We start from the raw sequence: 14,834 nt of genomic DNA, 5'->3' as shown, positions 1-14,834 counted from the left end.
TCGCTGGCAACACTAAGCCAGAATGTCAACAATGCAGGTGATTCAGGAAATTGGTATTTATGAGCAAGCTACTACTCTAGGGATGTAATTATTTAATGATGCAGGAGTTCTATCGCTTAACCAAAGTCAGAACAAGCTTTAAACTATTTCCTTATACAGAAGGCTAAGCTAGTATAAAAAAGTCTGATGCCAAACAGTATGTATGCACATTATCTTTGCATACTACACATTATATGTGCATACGGTTTGGCCCAACTAATACTAGATTCCAATTGGAGTGAGATAATAGGTAAACATATTGAACCTAGCGCATTGTATCCAGACTTTCCAGGCACACAAATAAATATGATGAATCAGTACTGGTGTGGTTTTAATCTCAGAATTCTAGGTAAAGCGGGTATTGTGCTAAACCAAACCACTGTTAAACGAGAGTAAAATTGATTTAAATATCTTTTTAGGTTTCGTTATGAAATCGAGTCTACAAAACAATAATTACCTTAAATAACCTTTTATTGAAGGTATGATCACAAAGACGTGACATAAAAGTGGTACTTTATCACTATCTCACACTGACAGCTATTCCGTGAGCTACCGAGCATGGCGCAACTCTAGTCCGCCACTCGTCGCCAGTATTTTTCTGTCTCTTCACTCGTTCGGTTGTGTTACTTTTATTTTGTAAATTATTGTGTGAGATCATTGTTATTTGTGTTTATTATCTAATGTAATTAAGTGTTGGACTCAAAAATACAAGATGCCGGTGTTTCACACGAAAATTATCGAGAGTATCTTGGAGCCTGTTGCTCAACAGGTGAGCGTAAAACTTATTATTTATAGAAAAATCGTTCTAGTTTCTCGTGTAGGTGTAAGATTTGAAGATTATTGTTTACGGTGTTCGTTTAGTACAACATTATCGGTGTATTATGTCATAGGAGTGATTATCGGCGAGGTTTTCGAAGGAAATGACTTTATTTGGTCGCGGGACCGAATGCGAGTTCCGAGTTGCTATAGGACGTATAGCAGGGTGACTTATGTTGGTTAACCTTGAAAATTAAAGACGTTTAAGTGAATCATATGTTGCTGTTTGGTTTTACTGGCTAGGAGAGTATTGTGGGGCGGTTTATGATGTGTGGCTAATTAAACTGGCCGCTATAGCGAATTCTCAAATGTCGGTGCTATTTCAATTTTAGAACGATAGTGTATTCCACCTGCATCTAAATAATATGTTTATAATCCAATGAAGAATTATTAACATTATATTTCTTACTTGAATGTACTGTCTTCTCTACATATCATTCCCAAGTTATAAATCACCTCAAACATTCCATACTCTTTAATAAAGTTCTACTATATTTTGATATTATAATAGTCAATAGTTATAGGGCTGCATCTGAATTGCTTAGTTCCAGAATCAGTAAAGTTCAATGTGTACAGATTCTGATAGAATCCAAATATTATCACAAGTGCCATTATCATAGTAGATATCATGAATATAGCTATTATTACCTACTAGCTGTTGCCCGCGACTTCGTCTGCGTGGTTAGAAGATATAAGTTATGACTTTTTCTTCGCTCCTATTGGTCGCAGCGTGATGATATACATAAAGCCTAAAACCTCCCTCGATTAATGGTATATTCAACACAAAAATATTTTTTCAATTTGAACCAGTAGTTTCTGAGATTAGCGCGTTCAAACAAACAATTAGTACATACATAGTACATACATAGTAATTAGTATACATATAGTACAATTAGTATATAGATGCCAACGATATCTTCGCTACGTTTCATCGATTTTTAATTTCTCGCGCGGAGATTTTAATATTACGATAACTCATTACCTATTAACATTTTTGGCGTAGTGTAAAAGGCAATTTTGTTCTATATTACATGCATAATATATCTAACTTATTTATTTGGATAAGGATTAATACTGTATTGTTAAAAAGAGGTTCGTAAGTAACCAATAATTTTACTGTATTAAGAAAACACATAAAAATGGTTATTGTGGGTTATCCTTGGAAGATAGACATATACCACCGCGGACTTTTTTGTAGATCTATTAAAGAGGTACAAACCCGCCATACATTGTTTTGTTGTAACTCAAAAGGTTTTGGCAGCGTTCTCGATGAAAGCTCTCGAATGGCTTAATTTTTTCCGACATGTTTAACTAATATCGCTGTAATATCGTCAGTTTACACAAAACCTAAACTTATTATACACTAAAACCTTCCTCAAGGATTGCTCTATCTATCGTTGAAAACCGCATAAAAATCCGTTCAGTACTTTTCTAGTTTATCGCGAACAGACAGACAGACAGACAGACAGACAGACGCGGCGGGGGACTTTGTTTTATAATATGTAAGGATTCCACACCTATACTCGTTTGTAAAACTACTTCAAGGTGGATCTTGTTGGTGAAGGTTGGTATTGTGGGTGCTCTGTACTGCCTACTGTAAATAATAAAATGATTCATAAAAGTTCATGAATGGACGCCTTAATGGTGTTTCTGATAAATACAGGCATTGTTACGAATACTGAGAAACAATTGTCAAGAGTATGGTCACTGACTCACCTGCTCCAAGTAACTGGTATTAAGAAGCAGGTGTTATTATAGTATTAAAATAAAATTAAGTTCTTGAATGTTATTGGCCTAAAGTAGCAATACTGTATAAGAAGATGACTTTGCCGAATTGTAGGATGTCTAACAAAAATAACTTTCTTTAATATAATATATTTAACATGGTGGCTATACTACAATTTGATTCACAATAAGCATGTTGAATTGTATGTCCCGGCTGTTGATAACAGTCATATCTCAAAAAGTTGTTACGGATAGTTTTCTCCCAGAAAATTAGTACTTTGTTGCATTCGAATAGACTGGAAGCCAACCCAAGTTAGTTAGGCTAGGATGATGATAGGTGAAGTTTTAAATAGTGTTAGTTTAAAAACTTTATCAGTAATATTTTTAAAGTAATTCATTTTGTTAAATGTATCTTCATTTCTTATATGTTAAATTTTGAATTTGATAATCTTGGGCAGAGATTACATATACAGTTAAATCGAGGTCTACCTACCTTTTAGCATTGACCCTTACACTGACCTTATACACAGCACAGAGACAGAATCCATACAAACACCTAGAGATCTACAATTTACTTATCATAGTATGCTATCTTGTACCTTAACCTAATATAAATAAGACAGATTTTTATCTAAAGTTAAGGTGTGCAAGGTTTATGCACTTTAGTATCTGTTTACTTACTTTATCATTGAAATTCAGGGTTATCGGAACAGTAAATAAGAAATATTTTGATAAAAATAAAGTGTTACTCATAGAAGTGTCCACCCATTTAATGTCAGAATCAATTATCATTGGGTATTAATTAAATGATTTGGTATAATCCATGCTAATTTTATAAATGCCTCGTAACTGTAACTTGCATCAAGATGAGGATTGTATAAATATGTGGATATGCACAGGTTGGCTGGTAAGGAAAGCCGTTGGCAGCAAGAGATATAGAGAAATGTTACATTTTTTTAGCTATAAGATATATATATGTTTTAAGAAGATAAACATACTACCAATTGCAAATAATACAGAGCCAAACTTGATTAAATTTTTATGGGACCAAATGAAAGTTAATTAATTTTTAGAGAAAAAAGAATCAGCCAAATTGGTTCATCCCATTGAAGTTCTGACGTAAAAAACATTCAGATTAATAGAAAATCCTCTCCATTTTAAAAATAGGTTTAATTAGTAGAGTATTGACAACTGAACAGTAAAAGAAAACAGTAGTTACTATTTGCATAATCAGGACTTGGGCATTCTATCTGTCCTAGGAAATCCTTGTATAAATCTTATCTAATAAACAGTTGCACTAGTGAGATCTGAAAAACAAACACTGCAACCAGACTAACCTTGTGCAGATGGTTTGTGTTATGTTCCATCTTTGTTGTATCAATGAATTATTTTAGAAATAATAAATAACAGTTCGAAGGAAAAATTGGCATGTGATCTGCAGATATAATGTTGAAATATTTATATGTATTAAGAGGTTTACACATATAGAAAATTTTAGCTACTTGGATCAAAATCACAATTTAACTTGAGTTGGAAACTTAAATACACACTATTCCATTGTGTATATAGGTAGTAGCGATGAATATTTCGTCCATCTTTAATACTTATAAGAATCCTGTGATTATTTTAACCAACTTCAAAAAGGAAAAGGTTTTAAATATGTCGGGTTAATGTTTGTTGCCTCAGAATATCGGACTGGTTGAAACAATTTCGTTACTTCATCATATACGTGAAAGGGTACTGAATGGTACTTGGTCCCATGAAAAATCATAAATTTGTCTCAATAGTTTTTATTTGAAGTTGATTGTATGTTGTTAAAGATATAATACTGCAAGTACCCCATAGGTGTTTATTCTTCATGAGAAATAAAAACAATGCCTGCAAACAACATTAAAATAATAATTAAGAGGTCATCAACGTCACTAAAAGTTAATTGTTTCGTCTCGAATACTGGACGTAATAATTTATACATTCACCAGCTGCACGCTATTTGGTATCACCACTAATAAAATCATCACTAAAAACAATGCTCTATTATGAGTTGTGAACCGTAAAGTCTTGGGTTCGATGGCCGGCTGACATTGTGCCCTGATATTGACATAAATTATCTGTTTTAAGACCTGAAGGGACGTCGGAAGTGTAAGAACACTAGGATCATAAATTGCGGTACTTTAAATGAGAAATATGATTGAGATAAATTAGTTTTTATGTTGTGTTAGTAGCCTTGCCTTTTGTGTTTTATGACTCCTTTAAATATTTATTTTATTTTATGTAAAACGCAATTATGTTAATGTTTGATATTTTTAAGTAATCATCTCGATCAATCTGACACGAAAAGCGAGTAACACGCAAATATTATTTCTATTATTTTTCTACCAAAAACTTTCGTAGACGTCTTACGACTGTTGTTTATGGGCAAAGCCACTTCTGTATACTCCACTGCAAAACCACTCGGCAATAAAGCTCTATGAGTCTGGGAATCGATTGACTTGGAACTCGCAACGTAACTAATCAGAATAAATCGGTGAAGTAGGAAAAAAAATGCTTATGACTAGGTACACTACACCTTAAAACCAATAAAAACGCCTAAAATCAGAGTACATACCTACCTTGGGAGGAACGTATAATTTCTTCCTAGCTCTATCTGGCTCCAGTTACTCAAATTCTGTACGACATAATAACATTGTTTGAAAATAAAGGGCTCAATTAGCTTTAAAAAGAATCAAACTGATCCAAATTTGTTTTCATAAAGGCTTAGTAATTATCTTTTAATCCGTCTTCCATGAGGCCTTAGTCACGATTTAGTAATAAATATATAAACATTAACACCGCCATTTATAACATGGTAAAATGAGGTAATTTATTATAAAATATGGCAGCCAGCGATAGTCTTTCGTGTTGTTCAGGCATAGCCTAGCGTAATAATGGCCGAGCCTAGGTAATAATTCACTTAAATTCTAAGCTTTTTATTTCTGGCCTGTGAAAGTTAGCGAGCTTTGTTGAATAAAGCCAGCCTAGAATATAATATTGTTCTCGTCCAAGTTGGAGTGAAAGTACAATTTGGGATATTAGACTAATGAAGTAGAGAATAATGAGATACTTACAACGACTTGCCAAAAGTTATAAATGATGTCCATAATCAAAGCTCCAATGTTATCTGAAACAGTTTTTTATTTATTCCTTACTGGCTAATCAGTCGTCGATCCGCATTGAACAATAATGGCCGAAATGGTCCAGGTTTTCACCAATTATGCATTAAAAATCGCTTTTGCTTTAATGTGAGCTATTTGCTTCATCGCTAATTTTACCTTCCATATATTCAATATAAAGCCTTTAAAAGCAGTTTAAATGAAATAATCTTGAAGAAAATGTTTCGACACCCGTATTATGCATGTATGAAAGTAACCTGACTCGAATTCCCCTAGAATTGAAGCATCATTCATATTTTCGACATGGTGCAGTAATTAGGGCAGGTGCGCGACCTCGGCTGTATCCGCAGCCATGGGACCGGGAACCCGAACTAATGGTCACGCCAAGGACGCCGTGTCGAAACTCTTGCCTTGTCTTACTCCAAAACTTGTGTTTTTGTAACGAAACTGCAGGAGAAAATGTGTTGTTTCCAGTTCCACAGTCTAGTACTTTCCTTTGTATCGTGGGAAGGCTTAAAAGACAAAGGGTCTTGTTTTTTGAAATATGGGAGCGAAATGAGATTTTTTTACTACCCAAGTGTGCAAAGGCTGAGTCTGCTTTTGTATTTGCTGAGGTTTATTATCTCTAGGAATGTTAACATGAAGACAAAATGAGGGAATTTAGTTGGATCCTTTCATTTGTGAAAGAAAGAAGATATCAGACATTTCTTTCTGGATGTATTTGAAAAACAGACCGTTGGCAAAATAATTGATATTATTTTGCCAACGGTCTGTTTTTTAAATTATAATATGTCCGATGTTTCTTAATATAGAACTTGCTTACAAATTCTATAGTATGACGAAAAACACCACGACACAAAAAAACAAACAAAATCTGTTTCGAAGTAACCATAAAGTGTGATTCGAAGTTCGTAGCAAGCAAACAACACTGTTGATAGTAAAGAAAGTGGACAAGGTATTATGTATTCATCCTGCGCATTCCCGCTTCTAAAAATAGCCTGTAGGCTGAGCTGAGTCCCAGTCGTTGTGACCTTTTTGCTCCTAACCGTCTGACTTGGTACTCCATAGCTATATCGTGTTGCACGAGCCCAATGGCTTGGACAAAGATTTAATTCTCTTTTATACATGACTCAATTTGAATGCTGCAAAAAGGAAGAAATAAGGTTTGTTTTGTTCCTTGTGGTTCTGCAAGTAAAAGGCTGGGAGTAAGCTTATTGTTCGATAACAACCTTACTTGTTATAATAGTGATACCTAGGATGACGAGGTAAAATGTATGGTGGAAGGGGAAGGTAAAAGGAATGAACTACTTGTAAAATTTATTTGTAGAAGAACTGGAAATATTTAATCGACGGCTGACCCTGCAGGAACGAAGTATTAATGAATGAATTTATGATTAAATCAGGTGATTGACCATTGTTCAAGGCGAATTTTTAATTAAAGAAAAAAATTGACAAACGGACTGCCACTGCATTGTTTTTATCTTACGTACGTAATTATGAATTTTGCAAACGTTGCAACTTCTATACGACAAAAACATGTTTGAAATTATTCAGGCCACTAAAATTTAGCACAAGTGCACCTAAAGAAAAAAAGGTTTACATTTATAACATCTGCCCACTAAGTGAAACGATGATTAAGTGCACACTCAACAACTTAGGACGCGTTGCACAGACTCAATACATAAATTAGCCGCTTAATATATTTCAAGATAGTTCGAAGTTCGTAATAAGCGATAAAGTCTGACTGACTTAGGAGCAGTGAACCTAAATATTTCTGGTTTAAGAAGTTATGTATATTTTGAGTCATAGCTATTATGACTAACATTTTCCAAATTATTTACCTTCTCTAGTAGATGTCAGTTTGTATAGCTTGTGTTGTTTTAATTAAACGTTGTTTGTTGCTGTTGAGTGATTACTGTTAAAACTTAAGTTATGTAACCAGAGATGCTACTGTATTACCCTTGACCTGATTTGAAGGGCATAGTTCAAAAGATTCAGTGCCGATTTTCAGGGTTTGCTTACTTCACATTTGCAAAAACAAAAATGAGACATATTTGCTTTCGTCTGTAATTCGCTAATATCTATCACGTAAACAACACACATGTACAAAGTAGCATGTACACAAACGAGTGTTGCCAGCCACCAGGTGATATAATTCATACAATCCCTATATTTAACCGTTGACTCACTGCTGGCCGTTTGTTATCGTATTCGCGCGCTCCGTTCGCGCCTAAATTTAAATTTGGATTCGACCGGGAACCATTTCGTAACGGTTTTGTTTTTATTTTCGTTTTAATGGCAATTTATGTTAGTGGTCGAATGCGTCGATTTGTAAATGCGTTAAATGAAGGTTTGTTGTTGGTTTATTTTAATGAAATCCCTTTGATCGTCGCTTTAGTTAAATTGACACGAAAAGGGTGTAAGCTGTTTAATATCGAGTAAATTGGACGAGAAGTATCCAATAAGCAAATCTATCATGAGTTCTGTATTGCAATAATAAGAGGTCAGAATTTTCAGAATAAGTTGAATAAAAAAATGTTACTTTTTTAATAAAGGTGGCACACTAGGGATACATATTACTTTGTAAACCTGACACCCACATCAGAATAGACACAAGATATCTTAAAGACCATTCGTGCCATAAGCCTCAACTTCTCAATATAAATCAATCCGTGATTGATAGTTACATACTTACCAATAAAGCCATTAATCCACCAATATGGCGTTTTAGTAACGACGGCACTCGGCAGATATAGCCATAAAATCCCTCGCAATATAAATACACGATATACCTCTTCGATTGAGGAATTTACGATGTTTGGATGCCTTCGACGATGATGCCGTTACATGTAATGAACTGTTCAATTTGAATTAATCCTGTCCGTTTGGGGAGATGGGATGACCATTGACCAACACTTGTGTCATGAGCTCATGAGGTACTTATGTTGCTATTGAGGAAGCTAGATGTTACGTGCAAGTCACGTCCAAGAGGTAGTCAGTTTTTTTACTTTATTTGCTGATTGCCCTTGTTAATCTAATGTTTGATGCTTTTATTTATGGGCAGAAACCTGTGTCCAGCTGTGAGGTGTTTAAAGGCCGGTATTGTAAATCGCATATTTTGCCTCATTTTACAAGTGAGATAATAATGTTTATCACATCTTTTTACTCTCTTTGCTTCCCGTTCCAAGATAGTTCATCGTTTTATCTACTCGTCGTCGACACCGAGCTTAAGTGTGTCGATGGTTTTCGTTGGTTTCATTCTAGATCCTGGCTCACAGGAGTTGAAAAGACGGCCAGGCATGGTGGGCTGGTCTTAAAGATAATAATGTAACCCCAGTTTTCTAACCCCTGACTGTAAGCTCTTGGATGATGTAGATTTTATTCAAAGATTCCATACTAATCATTTACACTGTATAAAATTACTCCTCCATTACGTTAGATGTGGCCTACATATTTGTTATTGAATGTAAAAATAAGAACGGCAAGAGTTATGATAAGTGTGTTGAATTATAAATTATATCTCCAGTTAAATAGAACTTGCTAATGGATCTTCATGGATGAGTGGGCCTTTTTGCTGATTATATCTTTAACGTTGAGTTAAAACAATAGGATACATTTACACGGTAGACATGTAATAATTGCATTTCCTATTTAGATCTATATAATTTATAAAAAGTCGATTCAAATATTCTGAATTGATTTTTGATCCTTTCAATTCTAATTAATGTATTCTTACAATGTGAAAAGCTTTTATGATCAGAACTTAATTCTCTTAATTTTAATATTGTATGAATTATTAGAGCAGATAAGGACATTGTATTAGCGTGATTAAGCAAAGCTGTCAAACGATCTATGACATTTAACAATAATTCCTTATGAAAACTATATTTAATTATATATTTAAATCTACAAAGCTTCTACCTACAAAAAGGAACAAAATCCGACGAATCAACTGAACACACGGTTTTTCATTATACTATAATTATGCATAATAAACATTTCAGTGATTTCTAATATGGTCTTCGTACTGATCACCAAACTGATTAAACTATTGATAAAAAGTCTGTTGTCTGCGGGGGCTCCTAAACGGTTTACGCAATGCGGTAGGCGTCAAGTAGTAGTCAAGATGACCTTATGTTTAGAAATGTTCAAACTCATTATTATTCCGGCAGCTAAGGTTCAATTACATGGACCACCTACTTTGGCAAATATTTCGGAGTAAGTAAACAATGAGTAATGTGACAAGTATCTTAAACGTAGTGTGCATTTTAGTAATTTGGAAAATCTTTCCTGACTTTCAAATTATATTTAACCTTCTTAATCATCTAAAATTAGTAGTATCTAGGAACTAAACTAAACTAATATTTACATTTTGAAAGCTATATAATATAAAAAGAAAAATATGCATTATTTACAAAGCGTCAAAAAAGATATCCTCATCCCTGCCAAAGTCGGGAAACGTGCCCAGAAGGCTGGCTGCATTGCCACGTTGTATGGCAATGCTAATTCTTTGGGCAAAATATAGACCAGCCAAAGAATTAGCATTGCCATACAACGTGGCAATGCAGCCAGCCTTCTGGGCACGTTTCCCGACTTTCAAATTGATTACGTATTCGATACAATCTGCTTTTCATCAGAAACAAAAGGTTTACTGTTACATTTCTGTTATTTTCAAACTGGTAAATTATTTATCATCGATTAGGCAAATTATTATTAACATAATATGTTATTTGTAAATTAATATTATGAAAATGATTCTATAGAATCATTCACCGGTATTTGTCTCATTTTCTTAAGTCTCGGTCCCCCGGTAACCTATCAATTTACCTACCCAAGTTTCTATAAGTTCAATTATAATTGAATTTTTCTTCGTTTACTCTTTGTCGTGTCACTCTTAGGAGAATCGTCGTGGTTGTCAAAGCAGGAGTGGTGACAAGCTTAACCGTCCATTCCATCCAACCATCGCCATTTCTCTCGTAAGTCGTACCGAAGCTTTGGAAGTCGTAAATTCGTGAAGTGGGCCTTTTAGAGCAGATTTTATTTGGTCACTCTAGTACCTAAGTGTGACACGCGGTAGATCCGCGTGTCATCATGCCATCAACTTAATTTAATTGTTAACTTATATCTTCCCAAATTAAGCGTTCACTTCTCAGCCTATTTTATCTCGATCTCATCGAAGCTTCAACACCAGCATTGTCTAATGTGAGTGTATCTGTCTGTCACCATATGGTTATCGCCCACGCGTGGCAGTGGCCGTGGTCTTAATAAACAGTATTACGACACCGTTCAACACTTTGTTATTTGCCATATTTTTTACGTGGGTGATATCTGTAAAGGCATTTTAATACAATTTGATTTATTTCTTTTCTTTCTAATTGGCCTTTTATAGATTCTTATGTGTCTTTTCCTCTCATTTGTCCTTATCGCCTTATGTCTTGTAACTGTTTTTCTCTACAAGCCATAACTCACTTTCTATAGCTTACGACTTAATTTGATTCTACATATCATTTGGTTGCGTTTTCACAATGGATGTAAAATATAAGATGTTTCTTACTCGGACCTCTATAGGTGAAAGTAGTATTTTAATTATTAAAAACATACGTCGCTACACATCCTTAATAGCAAGGCAGCTCTAATAGACTCCCTATCTTGTTTTGCACCGGCTTTAACAATTAGCCGTTTTCCTGTCTTGTGAGCCAAGCAACGTTATTTTCATAATCTAATATATTAGCAGTGGAGACAGTAAAGATGTTACTAATTAAATATTCCTCGTTGTGACTCAGTGCTGTCGTAGTTTTTTCCCACTTCTTCGGACGCGATGGGAAAATGTAATAAAATAGTTGATCATCTTTTTTTTTTAAAACAAAGCGACTCCCGCACTAAGGCATTTAATCCTTGTGTCGCGGGATGTTTAACAAACATACAATTCACATGCACAAAGACACCCAGACTCAGGACAAGCATTCGTGGATCACACAAATGCTTGTCCTACGCGTGGATCGAACCCGCGACACTTCGTGTTCAGTGGGTTTTGCGTGATGACCTCAAACACTCGGCTATCCGTGCAATCCGTGCATTAAATCACCATTAGCCCAAATTGCAAGTCATCGAGATCTATCTTCCTACTTGTTCGTATGGTTCTAATTATTTTTGATCTGATGGAGACTAAATTTCATCGTTCCAAATTGCCCACATTAATTAAACTCATGTAAGGCTATATGAAAAATATCCGTTTATTTTATTTCTATAATAAATTTTTGTTTTGGCTATTTTAATGAACCATTGACAATGAAGTAAATTTTTATTACCTTTACTGCACTGACATGATCTATTTCTATAATAATCGCATACACAAGGACGGGTTTGTTCAGTATACTTGAAAACGTCGATGAATTCACCTGTTTGTCATTGAGACGCGGTTTACGGCTCTCCGGAAATAGTATTGTCATCATCTGGACTGGACTACACGTTTGTGCGGATTATATAGTATATTATATTATATAGTATACCTAGGATAAGGATGCATTTCTATAACTGTATACATTTTTGCAATAAATAAATACGTAAAAACGGGTATCTCGGCAAATGTCTGCGTAGAATCTCCGAATAGGATTTTTCTATAGAGAAAAATCCTATCTGTTCTAGTACATGTTTAGTTTGTGGTAGATACTCTACTAATTCAGCAGATTCGGAGAAAGTATGGACACACACACTGCCTTTGGCTTATTGCGGAACCTAGTATAGAGTAATAAGCCCTATATAAATATTACACGAAATATCAAACTTTGATATCTTTTCAGTTTATCTATGTTATGAATCAAATTACCGTCTAGCTTGAGTACCAACCAAAGCACCAAGAGACCCTCACTTAGTTCCTTCATTTTAACTAAATCTATTCGGACATCGGCTGGCATCTCGACGTTGGACCTTGACCCACTGGGCCTGTGTCGATACCGCAACACAGCTCCGAGTTGTTCTGGGTATATTGAGACCTGTATGGAAGGCTAATTCTAATAAGAGATTACGAAAAACTATCTTATAGCTTTGAGATAAGGCTGATGTTATTGTGAACTTGTTACTTTGATGCAGTAGTGGATATTATTTTCCTTGTGTGACATTAGCTGATTCAGGATACTATTTAACAGGAAATTGTCTTAATTTTTACATCTTGTAAACAAGCTTAAGAAATAAAGACGAAGCTTGATAATGAAGACCTATCAAACTTGAGAATTAAAATAACTATCGATAAAGCTCATTATTTTCAGAATATCAAAAAGGTGAATAATTTTCAACCGACTTTAAAAAAGAAGGGGGTTCTCAATAACCTTAGAATCTCGCACTGGATGAACCGATTTTGTTGATTCTTTTTGTCATTTGGTCCCATAAAATTATAGAATAATGTTTATAATGTTATAAAAAAATGTTATATGCAGTAGGTACATTTGAATTTCTCTCTTTCTCTTTCTAGATTTGACGGTGAGCAACCTAATTCAGGTCTTTAATATCATCTCATACTTGCTATGCCTCACTCATTTATGAACACTTCATAAATTTTCATAACTAAAACCTTCCAACCTGCCGCATCACACAGCTGAAACGTCCCTTCATATTTCCATTTCCAATACTCTGCGGACATTTAGGCTTCCTCTGACCTCTATAATGATCTTCAAACACAACGGGCCCGGATATAGCCTCCGGTGGGAATGGCGCGCCCTTTCCGCGCCCCACGTGGAATGGAAGGGTGATTTGTAAAAGTCACGAAGAGGGAACCAACCTAGTCTGTCTGGAATGTCATTTGTAGATAAAAATGCTTTTTGTTAAGTAGATTGGAACTGAAGATGGTATGGAGACGTTTGTTTTTAGTCATTGTGACTGATAATGTTATTTTATCACTGAATGTAAATTATTGAGCAGTTTACCTGAAATTTAAATGCTGTGTATTAGGATTGTTTTGGAAAATATATAGGTGTGAGCTTTACGCTAAAAATTTGAGCTTGCTTAGACCTTCCAGACTTACTTGTGAAATCTAACTCTCCAGTGTAAAGAGGTGGAATAATACTCGACGATGTATTTACTTCAATTGTCAGATGTCAGTTTACTTATGAACATTGAACTCAATCAATTGACTCAGCTTCTACCGATCGGCTTCTTGCCTATAAATGTAACTAGCGTAACCTAAATTTTGCATCAGATACTAATATCATCATCCTGCCCTTTACTCAATTATGTTGAGGCTGAGTTGCAGTCTAAACGGATGCAGCTAAGTACCACAGTTTTACAGGGAGCGACTGCCTATCTGACCTTCTCAACCAATTTACCTAGGCAACAAGATAAACCCCATAGCCAGATTGATTGTCAGACTTTCTATTATTTAATGGCTACCCGTAACGACCTATATACGTACCTTCCGAAACAGCGAGGAACTTGTTTATGCCATTCACGTGTCAAGGGTTTCTCAACCTGGGATAGATCAACTTTCACAGTTATAGCTTAGCCATGGCCTCCTCATTTGTATTTGTATCAGATAGTAACATATCATAAATTATACTTCAATTAAACATCCACATGTCATTGTTTACCATACAAAACAATAAAAAATTCTAAACTATTCAACATACGTTACCGTCCTGATAAAAATCGAAAGTCAAACAAAGTACTCCTTACTATGTAGCCAACAAAAAACTATGAATGAATGTTGGCCGAGTTGCGCGTGCGCACCTAATATGGCGACGCTTATCTAGTCGCCGCGCATACCTTAACTGGAGAGGTATGCTTGCAGACGATTTTTTTGGATCTTGATATATGGTAATTGGGTCTACACTCTACATGTATTATTATTTTTAATTAATTTGCGCGTTGGCTGGTAATTAATTTTGTCTTTTGGCTAGGTGTGAAGTATTAGGAGCTGTAATCATTGTGAAGGTGGTTCTGAAGTCCAGTCCAGTCCGTTTAGGATTATTTTGAACAGCTTTATCCATTGTAGTTTGCACGGCTTCAATGTTTTATATTTAATTTTTGCGGTTGCCACTGCGTTCTGTAAGGTCTTACTCTTCTTAGCATGATATATTTTTAGTCTATAGTTTAACCGTATAAATAATCGTACTA

General features: G+C 35.0%; 1 protein-coding gene across 1 annotated transcript in view; it reads left to right on the top strand.

The window, feature by feature from the left end:
- Positions 1 to 639: 639 nt before the first annotated feature.
- The window catches only part of LOC113497872 (vinculin), a 36,552-nt gene continuing 22,357 nt past the window's right edge, over positions 640 to 14,834 (top strand). The window contains exon 1 of the mRNA XM_026877633.1: positions 640 to 808. Coding sequence (XP_026733434.1) covers positions 752 to 808 — 57 coding nt within the window. The 5' untranslated portion in view covers positions 640 to 751. The remainder of the gene's footprint in view (positions 809 to 14,834) is intronic.

Source organism: Trichoplusia ni, chromosome 10 (genome assembly GCF_003590095.1).
Source record: "Trichoplusia ni isolate ovarian cell line Hi5 chromosome 10, tn1, whole genome shotgun sequence".
Taxonomy (NCBI): domain Eukaryota; kingdom Metazoa; phylum Arthropoda; class Insecta; order Lepidoptera; family Noctuidae; genus Trichoplusia; species Trichoplusia ni.
The sequence above is the reverse complement of the archived record's forward strand: the minus strand, read 5'-3'. Positions and strand labels throughout refer to the sequence as shown.